The 18,348-nt window shown below is 39.2% G+C and overlaps 1 protein-coding gene across 1 annotated transcript in view; it reads right to left on the bottom strand.

Annotated features, from left to right (window-relative positions):
- Positions 1–18,348, bottom strand: part of AMHR2 (anti-Mullerian hormone receptor type 2) — a 744,441-nt gene that overhangs the window by 689,588 nt on the left and 36,505 nt on the right. The window contains exon 2 of the mRNA XM_044082197.1: positions 13,255–13,413. Within this exon, the coding sequence (XP_043938132.1) occupies positions 13,255–13,413 (159 nt within the window). The remainder of the gene's footprint in view (positions 1–13,254; positions 13,414–18,348) is intronic.

The raw sequence follows: 18,348 nt of genomic DNA, 5'->3' as shown, positions 1-18,348 counted from the left end.
GCCGAAGTAGCTTTCCCACAGTACAGATGTACAGTTACATCTGAGAAGTATGAGATGAACTTAGACAGGTATTGTACTAATGACAAGCATTATGTTAGTAAGGATTTATCTGTTCCATTAAGCACATTTACAATAGCCTGCATTTTTTCAGCATCTGGTTATAGCCCATCAGCTGTAAGAAGGTAACCCCAAGTATTTCAGAGGTGATTGACCAGTCTGACATTTTTATTTTATTCAGTTTGCAGAACCTGAGATCTCAGTTTGTGTAATACATTAATCAGTCTTGCATCTTACTGTTCCCATATCAATATGCCAGTGATTATGTTCACAACTCCTTCCAAGCCATCAATCATATTATTGATATATCTTTGAAAGATCTTTGAAGCCAATGAAATGCTAAATGGTAGCCTTGGGTATCTGGCTTCCCAATGGTGTCATAAACGTGCATATCTTTGAACTAACTTCATCTAGCTTAATTTGCCAAAAGCCTTGATTAGGAACATAGGCCCTCAAAAACACTTCAGCAGTTGCTAAGATGTTCATAGGTTCATAGGTGTGTACTAGGCTAATGGCCCTGGAGCATTTACAAACCTAGCCCATAGGATTACCCTGACATAGTGCCACCCAAACTTAGTTTCTGGTGCCTCTGTCAAGTAGAGCCATTGGAGTGATCCCCGGGGTGAATTTTCTATTTCCCATCCACTCATCAAGATTTCTCTTGAACAGGGCAAGTGAGGTGCTCTGTTTGACATGTATGGGAAGTCTATTCCATAGCAAGGGCAGTCTCTGGGTTATGAACCTGTCCCTCCAGCACATTCTGTTGATTGTGGTAATGAGGTTGAGGTCACTGGAGTGTGTGGTGCGGAGGGATTGGGATTTCTTTAGATGTAGCATTTCTAACAGAGCTGGATCAGACATGGCTTTGTATGTCAAGCAGAGGACTCCTCTAAGTAGGCGATATGAGACAGAGAATAGTTGGAGTTTTTTGAGATTGTCCATATAGGACAAGTGTTTAAGGCCTAGGATCCCCTTTGTGAGGTACTTTTGCGACCTCTCCAGTTGTTGCAGGTGTCTAGTAAGGTACATGCCAAATGGGGCATTATACTCGATGACTGGCCTAATGAGGGAAGAGTGGAGGGAGACAATGACCTCTTTCTTCCTGGATGCAAATCCCTTAGTAATGAGATGTGCTACATAGAAGGACTTTCTGACCACAGTGGCAATGTGGTGGTTAAAAGAGAGGCTGTTGTAAATCTGTGTTCCCAGATCTCTTATAACACCTTCTGTGTTCAGTGGACTACCATCGATGTGGTAATTCATGGGAACCAGGTTTTTCCCAAAGGGGATGATGACACATTTTTTGGCATTGAGCTTAAGGCCATTGTTCTAACACCAGTCATTGGTCTCAGTGAGGCCTTTCAGTAGGATGTCAACATCACTTGGGGAGTTAATAATAGCTCCCAACTTGCAGCTTAAGGCCATTGTTCTGACACCAGTCGTTGGTCTCAGTGAGGCCTTTCTGTAGGATGTCAACATCACTTGGGGAGTTAATAATAGCTGCCAACTTGCAATTGTCTGCGGACTTTGTCAGCTAGAGACACTTTCTGTTGGCCTGGACTTCAGAGAAGTAGATATCAAACAGAAGAGGACCCAGGACTGTACCCTGTGGGACTCCACTTGTGATTGGTCGACAGTCTGACTTGGAGTCCGCTACTTTCACACCATGGGTTCTGTGAGCCAGTTTGCAACCCACCTAGTGATATAGGGGTTGATGCCTAGCTTAGTGAGTTTTTCTATGATTCCTGAATGGGGAATGGTATCAAACGCCTTGGCCAGATCAAGGTAGGCTGTATAAACCACCTTGCCTTCATCCACAGTTCTGGTGACTGACTCAAAGAAGTTGACCAAGTTGAGCAGACATTATCTACCCTTCATAAAACCAAACTGTGTGAGATCCAGAGTTTGGAGATTCCCTATATAGCCTTGTTTATTAGGTCCATGATGATGCATTCCATAGCTTTGCATATCAGACTAGTCAGGCTAATGGGGCGATAGTTACCAGGCTCTGTAGTCGCTCCTCCTTTGTGGAGAGGGATGACTGTAGCAGTGTGCCATTTGGTAGGGAAAAAGCCTGAGGTGAGGCTGTGACTGAGCAGGGCACACAGGTGAGGTGCCAGTTCACTCTGTAGTTCATGTAGAACACAACCAGGGATATTGTCAGGTCCCATGGAAGCTGTATTCTTGGCCATGGACAGTGCTGTTTTAACCTGTGGAGCAGTAATACTGGGTGCCTGGCAATCTACTGGTATTGTGATTGGCTCTTTGGGGAGGGGGGGTAGAGTTGGCACTGAATTTGTTGGCCAGTATATTGACAATATCTGTCGGCTCAGTATAGGAGGTACCATTGTGCAGTAGCTCAGAGCAAATCTGGGTATTGCCATGGAATATTAGTGCACTGAATAGTATGCTACTGAATTTGTAGTGATGCTGATGAACTAGACATCTATTTTTAAAATTCTGATTTTCAGACATTTCTGACACTTTTATATACTGACTTTGGCTTAACACCACATTTGCACTCTGGCTGTCAGCTCAAAATATTCTGACTGCCTCTGTCAATATGCAAATTATGATTTGTGTCTCTCTAAATTCTGTTTCTCTAGATGCTCTTACTTCGGTTTTCACTTTTATAGTTTGGATTCACTTAAGCCCATTTGAATGCTCATTTGATTGTTGATGCGATCAGTATGCATTATTTAAACAATAAAGAATGTTAGGGTACGACTCCCACTACCCTGAAAAATGTATACAAGTTCCTCATTACCATTCTAATAATCTCAATATGGCTGTGACATTTTTGGGGTGGGAAAGAGAGAAATATAGCTAAAGAGAATTGTTACTATTTTTATTATCACTATCATGTATGGCACAATATTTTTGACAGAAGAAAATTATAAATCTGTAATGATGTTTTGCAGGTGTTAGTTGGAATACTGCCATGCTGATGAAGGCATAACAGTACAAGTTTTAAAGAACAGTGAAAGTATGGCTGTGTTAAGTCCTACTTACCTCCAACAGTAGATGTTTGTAGAACACACTGCCTTACTGGTGTTTGGGTAGTAGTGCCCTGCTACTCTATCCCTGTGAGTCAAAGCTCAGAGTCCCTCCTACTGCCTCCAAGTTGAACGGACACTAGTAAGAATAAAAAGATCCGTGACTCGATAAAACCACACCTTTATTGCAAATGTAGAATCACTGACTTAGCACTTTCACCCATAACATTGGGCTTCTTCAGAGTCAATTACACTCAAAAAAATCAGGACTTTTATAGTCCTAAACAGGCAATCAGCCAATATAAAAAACATCCATTAAAATTAATTATCCAATTAACCACTTAACCCAACCCCTGCTGCAAAGAAAAAAGACAGCACAAGAAATACTGTGATAAAACCACATCTTAAAACAGAAAAAATGGTTGTTTTTAAACTGTTTCATGTAAACCCCTTTGGTGAGTATTTTGTCCAAGGAACGTTAAACATGCAATTATCTGTTTAATGTTGTTGTGTCTTTCGGCTTTTCCTGGTTAGGGTTCGCCACAGCGGAACTCCGGTCCGCTAATGATTGGCAGTTGATTTTTACATACCGAGTTGCCAGCCCTGATGCACAACCTTCAACGAAGGTACACCCATTCACGCATGTCTCCATGCAGAAGATGCTCTAGCTGAGAGTCGAACCGGACAGCGTCTTACTGTGAGTAATCATCTGTTTAATAAACTGGGATTTATGTTTCAAAACACTTGCAATATAAATGTTTTCATTAATGCCTGGTGTTTTTGTTGCATCCAGGCGGAACTGTCATAGACATTCTTTCATCTCTATTAAGGTTTTAACATCACCTCCCATGTCTTTTTTGGGCACCCTGTCATTAACAAAAACATATAAACCTTTTGTAGTTGCCACACATCTTACTGTGGTTAAATAAAGCACTTGCAGGCTTCTTGTTTTTTATGTCTCTGTTATGTTCCAAAATACATAGCCTTAATTTATGTGTGGTCATTCCTACGTAAAATGCCGGACATGATAGACAGGTGGCTACATATACTACCATGTCCGTATTGCAATTACAGTACGCTGAGCAGTTTAGTGTTCTTTTGTAACTGTCTATGTGTACATAAGGTTGGTCATTAACAAACTTGCAAATACTGCATGTGCCACACTTACCCATCATACAGGGCAACTAATAGTAACATCTCACGGATGGGTAAGTATGGCTCATGCAGTATTTGCAAGTTTATTAATGACGGACCGTATGTACACATAGACAGTTACAAAAGAACACAAAACTGCCCAGGGTACTGTAATTGCAATACTGACATGGTAGTATATGTAGCCACCTATCATGTCCAGCATTTTACATAGGAATGACTACACGTAAATTAAGGCTACGTATTTTGGAACATAACAGAGACATAAAAAACAAGAAGCGTACAAGTGCTTTATTTAACCACAGTAAGATGTGTGGCAACTACAAAAAGTTTATATTTTTTGTTATTGATAGGGTTCCCAAAAAAGACATGGGAGGTGATGTTAAAACCTTACTAGAGATGAAAGAATGTCTATGGCAGTTCCGCCTGGATGCAACAAAAACACCAGGCATTAATGAAAACATTTCTATTGCAAGTGTTTTGAAACATAAATCCCAGTTTATTTAACAGATGATTACATGTTTAACTTTCCTTGGACAAAGTACTCACCAAAGGGGTTTACATGAAACAGTTTATTAACAACCATTTTTTATGTTTTAAGATGTGGTTTTATCACAGTATTTCTTGTGCTGTCTTTTTTTCTTTGCAGCAGGGGCTGGGTTAAGTGGTTAATTGGATAATTAATTTTAATGGATGTTTTTTATATTGGCTGATTGCCTGTTTAGGACTATAAAAGTCCTGATTTTTTTTGAGTGTAACTGACTCTGAAGAAGCCCAATGTTATGGGTGAAAGCGCTAAGTCAGTGATTCTACATTTACAATAAAGGTGTGGTTTTATCGAGTCACGGTTCTTTTTATCCCTCCTACTACCCGTCTGTGGGTGTGATGGACCAATCATCTGACAGTACAGCGAGTGCCTTTCAGACCCACAGGCAGGACCCTTTCAGTTTTCTAGGGCCCAGTAGGAAGAAAAGATAAAGATGCAAGCTTTGTGAATGCCTACTGTTCACACACACACACACACACACACACACACACTAAAGGCAGCTATGCATAACTCAACAGAACAGCAACTCCAACACCAAACTATGCACATCCAGAAAATGGGTATGGTGGGAGGGCACTGCCAATACAGCAATGTGTTCTACAAACATCTACTCTTACAGGTAAGATGGACTTACACAACTATACTATGTTCAGCAAACACTCTGCTTTATTGGCATCTGAGGAGATTCTGAAAGCCTACCCAACCTGGGAGGATGAAGGATAAGGGTCCAGGAGTCGTGAAAAACAGTCCTAGTCAAGCCTGCGCTAGATTTTGAAAAGGCATTCAGCTTGTGGTGCTTTGCAAAGGTACAGACAGAAGACCCAGTTGCTGAATCTAGCATACAGAGTCCACTCCTTTCCAATACAACACTGTAGAGGAAAAGGCCCTGGTGGAATATGCCTTTACCTTGCCTGGAGTCGCCTTGTCATGGTGGGTGTAGCAAGAATCAATACCAGAGGACAACCAATGAGCAATGATTTGCTTAGAGACAGGTTGACCTTTCAGGAAATAAAGTCTTTCAGCCTTCTTGAAGGGTTTTATTATGGCAAGGTATTATTTAAGATGCCGATGCACATCCAAGGTATGAGGTATCCTCCCTCTCTTATTCTTAGGTTCTGGTAAGAACAGAGAGATTAATAGACTGACAGTGAATTCTGAGACCACTTTTGGCATGAAAGAGAGGGAGTTGGTGTGTAACACAACCCTGTCACTGGAAAAATCTGGTAAATTTGTCCTGCCATAACAGTCTGTATCTCAGAAGCTAGCTTGCAGGTATTAGAGCAATAAGAACATGTTTTCCATGTTAAGAACCTCAGATCAGCATGAGAGGCTAGTTTGAAAGGTGGTAAAGTCAATTTTTCCAGAACAAAGTTGAGATCCCATGAGGGAGTAATGTCCTTGCAAGGGGGGTCTCATATGCAATACTCCTTTCATGAATCATTTTACCAAAAGAGAAGAAAGAGGGGGATACATTAGCAGACAAGCAGAGATGGCCACTAAATGTGCCTTAATGGATGCATATAATAAGCCATCCTGAAGTAGCTTACACAAATATTTCAAGACGAGAGGGATGTTAACCCAAGGGACCCTCTGTTCCCATTTTAGGCACCACTTATAAAACCTCATCCATTTGTAAACATAAGGTTATCTAGTAGCAAGTTTCTGGCCTCTGTTAACATCTGCTGCACATCCTCATGAAACAATTACCTAAATGGAGTCAAAATTAAATCATCCAGGCTGTCAGTTATAGTTGCTCCAAAATGGGTGCACTAGTTGCCCCTGAGACTATGTGAGCAAATCTAGAGTGTGAGGAAATCTGCGGTAATTGCCCTAGGCCAATATCATTAGAAGGGAGAACAAAAATTGCCTGGGACAATAGGAGATCACTACAATGATCTTTAGCACTATTTTCAACCGTCAGAAGTACCTTGTGAATCAGTGGAAATGCATACAGGACATTCCTGTCCAAGGGAATGAGAATGCAATTGTTCTCTAAGGATGACTGCAAGGATGTCTGTAACAAAATTTCTCCTGTTTGTTTTGAAAGGAGGTGAACATATCTATTTGAGGCATTCTCACATCTGGACTAGATCCTGGAATACCACTGCTGTAAACTGCAACTCGTGTAGGTCTGCCCAGAATCCGTTTACGACAACGTCTTGCTCTGACTGGATGTATGATGCCTGAAGAGTCAGAGACTGCTGTAAAGCCAGCTCTTAAGCCATCATTGCCAAGAGGCACAGAGGGCATGACCTTGTAACCCTTGTTTGTTGAGGTACCACATAACTATGGTGTTGTCTGTAACCACAAGAAGAGGACCCAAAGTCCATAGGTGGTGAAGGGCTTTCAAGGTGTGGATCATCACCAATATTTCCTTGATATTGATATGCTTCCATGTGTCCTTGGGCCCCCATGTGGCCTGCACTTGCACTCCCAGTGACAGAGCTTCCCAAGTAAAATTTGATGAATCTGCCTCGATATATTGCACTGGAATAGGCGGGAAGAAGGGAAGTCTTTGTTTGACTGATGCTTAGCTGTGCTGTCCACCACTGCAGCTTTTGTCTGAAGGGTAACGCCATCAAGTGCGAGCCCAGGGAATGTAGGTGCTGGGTCCAACAGTTTTAGACATACCACTGAATTTTCCTCATGCCGAGACAGGCCATGGTATCATGAGAATCATGGATGCCATCAGTCCTAGAATTTTTTGGAATTCTCTTGCTGAGGCAATGCTCCTCTTGGAGAATTCCATAAATAGTGTTTGATAAGACAGGACCTTGTCTTTAGGAACAAAGGCCATTCTTTTGTTGGTGTAAATTAAGCACTCTAGGGAGACAAGACTTTGCAAGGGTGTCAGGCACAACTTCTGATGGTTCAACTTGAAGCTTAGCAGGGAGACTAAAAGGTCAAGACCTTCACTAGTACTTCCAAGCAACTGGACACAGACTCTGCACAGATCAACAAGTCATCCAAGTAAGGAAAGATATGAAAGTCAAACGTCTGAACGTGAGCGACTACCAGAGCAAGGCATTTGGTAAACACTCAAGGTGCATTGGATAGCCCAAAGGGCAATGCAGGGAACTGATATTCTGAACCAGACACAACAAATCTTAGATATCTCCTGAATCAATGAGCAATGAGAATATGATATACATCCCTAAAGACAAGGGTACCATGAAGCAGAGATCTAGCAAAACAGGAAGCACCATCTGCAAGGTGAGCATCTTGAACTTAGGGATCCTAACAAAAGTATTCAGAAAGGATAGGTCCAGTACCTGTCTGCAAGACTGTGCTTTTTTGAGAACCAGAAAAATTCTAGAATAGAAACCTATCATCCTTTCCAAACATGGGACTGGTTCTATGAGCCCCTGAGTCCACATTTGTCAGAGTATTGGAGGGAATAACAAAGTGTGGTCCAGTGGAATAAGGGGGAACCTTCTTGAATAGAGGTGGATGTTCCTTCCACTGGTACTTGCAACCTCTGCCATTTATGCAGGCATTTTACTGGGAAAACTAATGTTTATTTGAGAAGAAATTACTATTTATTATATATTCTGTCATTATAAATATTTGATTAAAATGGTTTTAGGCAAAATAAAAACAAGTGTAGTTTTTCATAAGACAAAATACTCCACCTTTGACTTATCGTTTTGCTGTGCCTCATTGCAATGAAATCCTGACCTAACCAGTGGATTATTTTTTTATTTCTATGCTGAATGTTCAAAACTCAGCTACCTTACCATAATTTATGATTTTCTACTATGGCAAAACATAAGTAGGACTACTATTGTTTGAATCAGAGGCAAAGGATGAACAGCTGCAGAGAATTCACTTACAATTAGATTATAACTTGTTTTTCATGAAAAAGTAGACAGTGATGGAGACTTCACAGTCAGTTAAGATAATAGATTAATTTTACTGCAAATGATAGAAACAATAAAAAGTATTTAGGTAAGCAGTTTATCTTTTAATTTCGTTTTAAATTGTACAAATTTTTTGAATAAGATTTACATACTATGTAAGAATTTAAATTGTAGGCAAAGCCTTGTGAAAACAAAAGTGATAATCTGTGCTAGGGATTTTTACCATAGTTACACATCACTTAATTCCGAGATACTAGATTATGATTCATATTACAAATACTACAAGAGCATACAATATATGATCATAATTTGTTTTTATCATTTGACTAGATCCTGATTTGTCAAGTAGATTTATGAAACTACTGTTATGTTTTAATGGATACCATTACTGAGTATTAACTTCCTGTGTTTACAAATAAATGAACACATTTAAATAATTCATAAAAATATGCTAGGGCACAGGAATTTTAAGAACTTAACGCAATGTGTTATTTGTGCACATCCTAAGGCATTAAGCAGGATAGCATTTTATCAAGAGAATGATGCTAAGATAATGAAAGCTCTGTGTAATGAGCCAATTATATAAGTTATGGACAAATTATGTCCATTAAAAATTTAATTTGTACAACTAGAAGAGTTCATTCTTACAATGAAGTTAAAGAAGTAATGAGTTTTAAAAGGAAGTTTTTCAAACAGTATAAGACAACTTAAGACCTTTGTCACTGTGACAAAGGATGTACTGCCAGCACAGCTAGCTGGAATTTTGCAAATAATTATATGTCATTTGTGAATATCAACATGATTCATATAAGATATTTGTGTTACAAATGTATTAGAGTTGTAGGTCATATAAAATGGTTTATACAGATGTGTGCTGAAGAGGTATTTTACAAAATGCTGTTTGAAATGTATCCACAGTGTACCCTACTGGAATAGAACAGAAATGTATATACACTATTGTAACTGTTTAAATGTATATATTTTAAACATGGAAAACTGGAACACAGCAGGTTAACTTGCAAAACTTCAAAAAAAATAGTTGAAATTAAATTACTTTATGACAGCAAGAGACAGAATGTCTATACTAGGGTGCTCTCTGTGTAGTCTTGAAGGAGAAATAATTGATAGGCTTGATATGTGGAAGTGTTATATTGTTTTATGACTTCCAAGAGCTACACATATCATAGGAAAAGCCCTTGTGTATGTATTTTCATAGGTAGATGCTAAATACTGCTAGCTTTCAGCAGTGGGGGGTTTACCTGGGATAGATCAGATGACAAAAAATATCATTCTGCAAGCTATCCCAGCAGTAATATTTGAGATATTAATTTAAGAACGCTCTGAGGAGAGAGCATTCGGTAGTCTATCTTGGACCTGACATCTTACCTGCTGCTCTAATTAAGTGTACTAGGGTATAGTAATTCTCTTAGATATAGTCAGGAATATAGCAAAGCTTAATTTAGATGTTTTTCTTCATTTATTTGAGACTGTCCTGCAATATTGTTTTAAACATTTCCTATGTTTTTGAACTCTGATGTTACTATGATTATATACAGAGTATTTTCTTGTTCTTTTATTGTTTATTACTAAATATATTTAAACCTTGCATTGTGGCTGATCTGTCTAGAAAAACTGAAGTTATGAGAGTATTTGCATATTTATTTGGCGACATTGTGTATAACACTCCTAATAGCCTTGCTGTTGGTCAAACTACCATTTGTATTGATAGTAACATTACACAGCAAGATTGGACACCCTGTGTTAAGGGCCTTAAAGTAGCTAATAAAGAGTTGGCTGGTGGCAGTAATAACTACCTTAAAGTCTGGGCAGAAAGGGGCATAGCTAGTAAGCCTGTGCCAGCCTTTCCCAGGTATGTGTGTGTAAAACAAATCTCAAAGAGTGTGGGTGTCAGATACTTAGGCAGGGATACGAAGCACTGGTTAGACAGAGAGATTGTTGGAGCTCTTGGCTTGGCTACTCAGCTGAGATCACAATTTTATAGTTGTGCCAGTGGGGACTCTTATTGGGGATCTGGAGAAAGAGGGAGAAACAAGCCCCAGACTGACTGTGGTCTCTGTGTTGCACTTGATGCAGAGAACTACATCTGGAAATACTGTGTGTGTACCTGTCATCCTCCCAATGTACGTTCCCGACTGGTGCTAGTGGTGGGGATTGAGGCTCCTTAATTCCTGGGCCAGTGGTGGGGCATCACAGTCACAATAGATATAAAGCCAAATGACAATTTTTGCAGAAATAAATTTAGGAAAACATGTTTAGTGTCACAAGACATGGGAGGTCTGCAATATGTATTTGGGCAAAGTTAATATAGACAGAATTATAAATTTAGAATAGAAAATTGGGGCATAACTGTTAGTTCATTCTAAATGGCACATGAATTTAATTATTATTTTCCAGAAATAAAGTCCTTATTAAGTAATTACAATTAAAATGGATTTATGTTTTTCTACCATTTCTGATGCTTGGTTGCACATTAAGCAGCATAATCATTGATCATTTTAAAGGTGTCGACTGTGTAGATCTAAAATTTATAAAAAATTGTTTGGATTATTTAGTATGGTACACACACACACACAAACACACACACACACACACACACACACACACACACACACACACACATTACATATGTAGCCAGTCCTTATGGGTGGTAATTTCCCGAGGACTGTAAGTACTCTACTCACATGCCAATTCATAAAAAAGTGGAGTGAATATTTGCCTGAGAATTACTATCCTACTGGTATTTTACCATCACCATTGTCAAGAACATTTGAAAAAAAAAATGGTCTGTAGATAATTTAAGGATTATTTTGACTAGTCTAATAGATTTTTAACAGCATTACATATGTATCAAATGGTTTGCTATCACATGTTCGACTCAACATTGTTCGATAGTACAGATGTCCGAACCACATGTTCGGAAATCTGAACACCGAACAATGTTAATGTCGAACAGAACATTTCAGTGCAGTTGAATGTCTTATATGTCGACTACACTGAAATGCTCCTACCTACACAACACACTACAACAGCTGTTTGCAAGGGGGGGGGGCAAGCCCCCCTGCACCCCTCTACTTATTTATACATACAAACTCAGAGATCGCACTACAATGAGGGTAAGGGTACATTTTCCCATCCCCACTATAGTACAATCTGCACTGCAATGTCAGAGCTGTCAACAGCAGCCATTCACTCATGTCAGCTTCGGCATTGTGGTGATCGCCCTAACGGTTCCGGGAAGTGGTTTTCGCACATAGTACGTTCATCTAAAAGATGAACTAACATGTGATAGTAAACCGTATCAAACTATTCTGTGCCCAGAAACTACCATGCCTAGAATTAATACAGATGATGTATAGTACACAAGGGGCATTTATACTGTTCTCAGCAATGTGTAAACGTGTTTTTGCTTTTTAGACTTTATCTACACTTATGTGCAATAGTTTGTAGAATGCAGTATGCAGGGTATTTTGATAAGTGTACAAGTACTTATAATCCAAAGGGAAATTAATGCATAATGATATGCAAATAAGCATATAAAATGTTGAGTTTATAGTCATCAGCACAGACGTAGTTTAACTGCATGGTGTTATACAAGGAAACAGCTCATAAAATATAGCAGAGCAGCAGCTATATATATGTATATATATATATGTATATATATATATATATATATTTATACACACGTGTGTGTTCGTCTACGAATCTACTGAATATAAAATGAATGACACAAATGTTGACCAAGTGCCTAGCAAAAACTTTGGTGCATGCAAAAATAAATTCGAAATAAACAAATAATAATATTTTTGTAGGGGTCAAGCCCCCTGTGCCACCACACTCCTTGCTAATTATACATACCACTTCTGGGATTGCACAATATATTACCCTACCCTGAGAACTGTGCTATCTTGCACAGCTGTCAACCATCTGCTTAGTCGACCAGATTTTGTGGACTAAACAACTGAAATGACATTTGCTGAAATTTCAGTATTCCAAGATATATATATATATATATATATATGAAATATATATATATATATATATATATATATATATATATTATATCACAGCTTCCTACATTCATAATAAGCCATTTCTAATAAAATTCCCAAACAGTGCTGCTAAACAACTTCTTTCTCATACCAGGCCTTCAGGATCACTGCCATCCTAGCATGCCTGTGGGTTTACAAGCAGTGGTCAATATCACTGGGTCTACGTCCATACCTGTTAACCAGACAAAGTGTTTGTTTGCCATTATTTGATCAGAAGTGACCTTTTATATTAACATTTCCGGATATGGGGTATGCATGCTAAAATACTTCAGGACAGCACATGTGCACATAATATTCAGCTGCAGGCTACAAAGTAGTATCCCATCAGCTTCTGAAAACTACATATTCGAAGCAGTCTCCCTTCCAGGCTCCTGCAGATAGTGCCATCTCTAGGACATGTTCCACCTTTATCCTGGGCCTCACCCAAACTTCTAGCAACCTAAGAATCAGTGTAACCTAGCCCTATTTTTTTTTTAAATGAAAAGTGACTTTTTATCCATTTTCACAAGTAAATAAAGTAAATTATGTACACACAGTAGCAGTAGCAACTTGTATAATTGTTAAATCCTAACCTTGGAGCATTGCATACAATTCACCACTCTTTGACTGGTTCCAGACTCCAAAGCAGCAGTTACTTTCATGGCACCTTTGTGTCTCACCATCTTCAATGGTACCAGCTTCAGCCAACACCTTCCAGTTATTTCGACTGGATTGAAACCAACAAATTCTTTCTGTTTGCAGGTAAAGTTAAAATGAAAGTGGAGAGGAAGAAATGGTCAGTTGGAGCACAGATGACCTGATTTTTACTTTAGTAAACAAGCAGCATAACAGAATACATTGACATACGTGTAGAAAAACTTGGTCTCTCTCAAGGCCATACATTCACTACTTACATCAACAGGACATATCAACAGATCCCTTACAGAATTTGCATGATTATAAACATTTTTACAAATTTGTCACTTCGATGTTCATATATTTTACAGGCTGGCTAATAGGAATATATTCATGAAGCACGCTTACATATATGTATGCAAGTATTTCCTCATTTTGCCCTCATGCACAGTTATATGTTCTTTATGATCTCTCTTGCTATTTATGTAGTGTTATATATGCATTCCTGAAGAGAGGGGCGGCCACGGTGGTGCAGCGGTTAGCGTTGCTGCCTCACAGCAAGAGGTTCTCTGGTTCGATCCTCAGCTGGGGTGCCTTCTGTGCGGAGTCTGCATGTCCTCCCTGTGGTCGCGTGGGTTTCCTCTGAGTGCTCCGGTTTCCTCCCACATCCCAGACACACGCAGTAGGTGAATTGGATACTCTAAATTGGCCCTAGGTGTGAGTGTGTGCATGTGTGTGCCTTCTGTGGAAGGTTGGGCACTGGGCTGGCAACTCGACATTGTAAAACTTCACTGCCAATCATGAGCGGACAGATGATCCGCTCTGGTGACCCCTAACCGGGAAAAAGCCGAAAGAAGAAGATCTATGCATTCCTGAAGATGCATTTAGTCTTTTCCTGTATTTATAAAGCTCCATCAGACCAGTCCTGTGGTTCTAACCTCCACTCATGAATACACATCTCACCAAATATTCCATCTCACTGGCATTCTAGCTTCATATAAGCAGTACTACAACTCTTTTGCAGACATTATGTATCCCCATCCTGAAGTCTTTTGTTCCATGACATCATTTCTACCGCTCCATTCTACGAGCATTTCAAGGATATCCTACCATGCACTTGCACCCCACAAGCTCTGCAGTTCATTCCAACAGTCTTCCAGCTCTATCCTACCATTTTTGCAGTCATATCACACCAGATTTGTAGCTCAATTACAACACTTTTGCAGTTTTTTTAAATTATTTAATTTTACTGTTTATTGTATGCCGCGGTGGTGCAGCGGTAGCGTTGTCGCCTCACAGCAAGAGGTTCTCCCATTCGATTCTCGGCTGTAGCGCCTTCTGTGTGGAGTCTGCATGTTCTCCCCGTGGTCGAGTGGCATTCGAAAGACATGTGTAAATGGGCGTGCCTTCGTTGAAGGTTGGGCGTCGAGCTGGCACCTCAGCACCGTGAAAATCTACTGCCAATCATTAGCGGACCGGAGTTCTGCTGTGGCGACCCCTAACCGGGAAAAGCCGAAGGAACAACATTGTATCATTTGCTAACAGGCTAAGTAGGCAAGTCTATGGGCCCATTTCACAAATGACCCCGGCTGCAAGGTCAAAAGTAAATACAGGATATATACATCTATATGAATGATTTAGTGTAGCAAATTAACTAGCATGTTTTTGGACAACAAGAGGAAACTGCAGTTTGAACAGAAAATCCATGCAGATATGGGAAGAACATACAAAGCTCCCCAGAGAGATGGCAAACAGAGGTCAAGCTTAAAACCACAGACCATAGAGGTGTAAGGCAGAGGACTAGTGTGCTAGTAGATATGCAGCCCCATCACACCACTTCCTGAGCTCTAGACCACCAAACTTATGTCTCAGTCTTATTCTGTAGTCATTTCCTAAGAATTCTGCAGGTTTACCTTACTAGTTCTGCAGCTCCAGTCATCATTTCTGCAATGCTATTATTCTAGCTTCTTTGTAAAAGTATTGTTGCTTTAACTGACGTGTTTTACAGTGTCAGTCCACCAGTTGTACAGCTTTCCTTTACTAGGTCTGTACTTCATTCCTACCAGTTGTGTAGAAGTGGATGATGGGTCTTCCCTTCTGTTAGCTTCTGCACTGTCAGGCACAAGCCAAGAGTGCATAATGTAAGAAGAAATGGAAGCTGGTGGGCTTTAGTAGAAGAAATTTTGGAAAGAATAATAACCTACTACTGGGGTCTAGCTAAAACAAAATTAGGAGAAAAAGACTGTGGGGATTACAACCTCCAAAATCAACTATTCCAGATAATGTCAAACAGAAATGCTCTATGATGTGTCACTTGGGGGTTCTTAGCAGAAAACAGCATGATAATACTGGTGTATGGAGTATGGTAAAACTCCATTTTGAGTAGTAGATAGTTCTGGTGGTCTTAATGCTAAATAGTTCTTCTTTGGTGAACAGTGTACATCAAACAGGAAATAGGATGGTCCAGTGTCTTTAGAGACTGGGCTATGAGGAAAGAGGGAAACAAACTGGTTCATAGGTGTGTACTAGGCTAACAACCCTGAAAATGTCTTAAGAAAGGACATATTGGGAGCGTGTGCAAATGAAAGGATAGTAGAAGTAGTACAATTGATAAAAGCAAAATGTGTAATATAGCCCAGATACACTAAGTGGTTCATACAGATAGCAGAACTGATTCAGATGAAGCGACAAATTATGTAAAAGTTCGCCAAAAGAGGCATTGTGCCTACATTTATACATTGTGACTAAAATGATTATAAAATCATATAGTTCATTCCTGGGGTAGTAGGTATGAAATGAAAGAGAGCACTATTGTCGGTTATTTCTGTCATTGACCACAAAGAAATGAATTCTAACATACAGCTGAAGTGATAAAAGGTGTTAAAGACATATGCTGCTTTAAAAGTGTCTTCTGAAAATAAATTAAGGTACCTATGCTGTATAATGAGAGAAAACAGAGTCGCATGTGTGAATGGGGGAGGGAAAACCTTATTTGGTATGGAATACTGGAGAAAAGCTTAGGTGTTAATTTTACATTTGCTTGGGGCTGTGCTGCTCAAGTTAATATCCTTGTCTGGAAATTGGGATCACACTCTTCAGAGAAAAGCTAATTATGTTCCTTTCAATATACAAGTGGCAGGGGAATGAAGTGAGTGGGCCACAGTGATAGCTTCTTTGTTCGAGAATATATTCACATTTGTTGGCATTTTAAGATCATAATTATCCAAACATTAGACATGATACACAATGCTGTACCAAAAACTCAAGGCACTGCTACTTCCCTTACAGAGGGAAAGCTTTGCAAGGACTGATTTAAAACAAACATATCTGCAGGCAGAGATGGAAACACCCAAGCAGCCTTTGACAAATAATACACCCATGGGCTTGTTTAAGTATAACAGTCTAATTTTTGCAGAGGCCTCTGCCTGCTATATGGCACAGGACTACTGATCATGTGCTAAAGGGAATTTCAAATACACGCTGTTACTTTGATAATTTCCTGATGACTAGCAGAAATAACAAAGATCTGCTGAATAACTAAGTGCTCCTAAACAGCTGAAGGAGTTTGGGCTGCAAGAAAATAAAGATAAATATGAGTTAATAAAAGAAAATTCTGTATTATAAGCAAGCTATTGATAGAGATTGGATACACAAATCATTATCTGAGAAAGACATTCAAACCACCGTATATGTTGCAACAGAGGTTTTATTTAGGAATGTTGAATTATTACAATATGTTGCAAAGCCTCGCAACAGTTCTACAACCATTTGATGGAGCTACCTGAAAATGGATGTAGAAAAGAGAGTAAGCACTTTTTTGGTAAACAAGGAAATGATAAATTCAAAGTGTTAACACACTTTGATCTTTTCTTGCCTGTATTAAGCCAGCATGCGGTGAATCTCTGCATAGAATGGGCCCTGTTTTATTGCGTAGGTTTAGGGATGGTAAAGTGAAGATGGCTGCATTTGTTTGCTTTAACACCAGTGACAAAAGCTGAATTCGTTTATGTGCAGAATGACAAAGAAGCCAGATCTGGGAAGTAAACAAATGCAATCAATAATTGTATGGGAAGATATTTAGATTGCAATGCATCACCGATTATGGGTGCTTATATTTAACACAAGGAAAATGTCAGTAATGGCAGCAGTATGGCTACAATGTTTTCGGTACTTTTTCTAGATGTACATGTGTACAACTGAATTGTCTGAAAGACTACCATGACTGCCATATCAGAATGCTCAGGCACACAGCGCTACAGGTCTACTGGCTATGTTCTGTGTAAATACAGTTAACTGTAACCATTAGACTGATCCTTTGGGATGCCCTTGGGATTCCAGATACTGGCTAAGGCTCTTGCCACCCCTATAGTGCCTTTTATAGGCAAAATTCAAATGACAAATTCACCACTGTAGCAGGTACAAACAAACAAAATCTGAGGATAATGATACCTAATGCTAGAAGTCTAAACCTCAAACTGAACTCACTCCTTAAAATGGAGAACATCGACGTCTGTGCAGTGACAGAGACCTAGAATAAGGCTATGTGTTTTAGATGCCCGTAGTAGGGCTTATCACTTGTGTGCATTTCAAATTTCTGGATTAGTGTTATTTGGTTTAGTGTTGCATTAGTTACTAATTTAACAACAGTTACCAATTCGATATTTAACATTTTTTCTTTTTATGGATTTATTTAATTAGTTGTTATTTAATCGGTGTATATCTATATGGTTATTTTATCATGATTTGTACATTGTGGGCTCTTTAAATTTTGAGCCTTATTCTACTAAATGCGATTAAGTGATTGGCTCATATGTTTTGATTGTAAAGGAGTGGAATCTTTAAAAAGCCTTAAACGACTTTTATTTGGTTTTCTGATGAAGTCTTTCTATTAAGAGGGACGAAAACGTGTCTCGTTTTAAATAAACTTGGTCTACGTTCAACGTTTGTACACCGGTGTTGCTACTTCCTGCTTGATTCTCCCGCTCGTTTCCGTTTGGTTATTTTTGTGCAGTTCTTTTCTTTTTGCTTTATTCATAAGAACTGGCTTATCA

This window comes from Protopterus annectens, chromosome 9.part0, assembly GCF_019279795.1.
Source record: "Protopterus annectens isolate FY-2018-M chromosome 9.part0, PAN1.0, whole genome shotgun sequence".
Classification (NCBI taxonomy): Eukaryota; Metazoa; Chordata; order Ceratodontiformes; family Protopteridae; genus Protopterus; species Protopterus annectens.
Note: the sequence above shows the minus strand (reverse complement) of the source record. Positions and strands in the feature narration are given on the sequence as shown.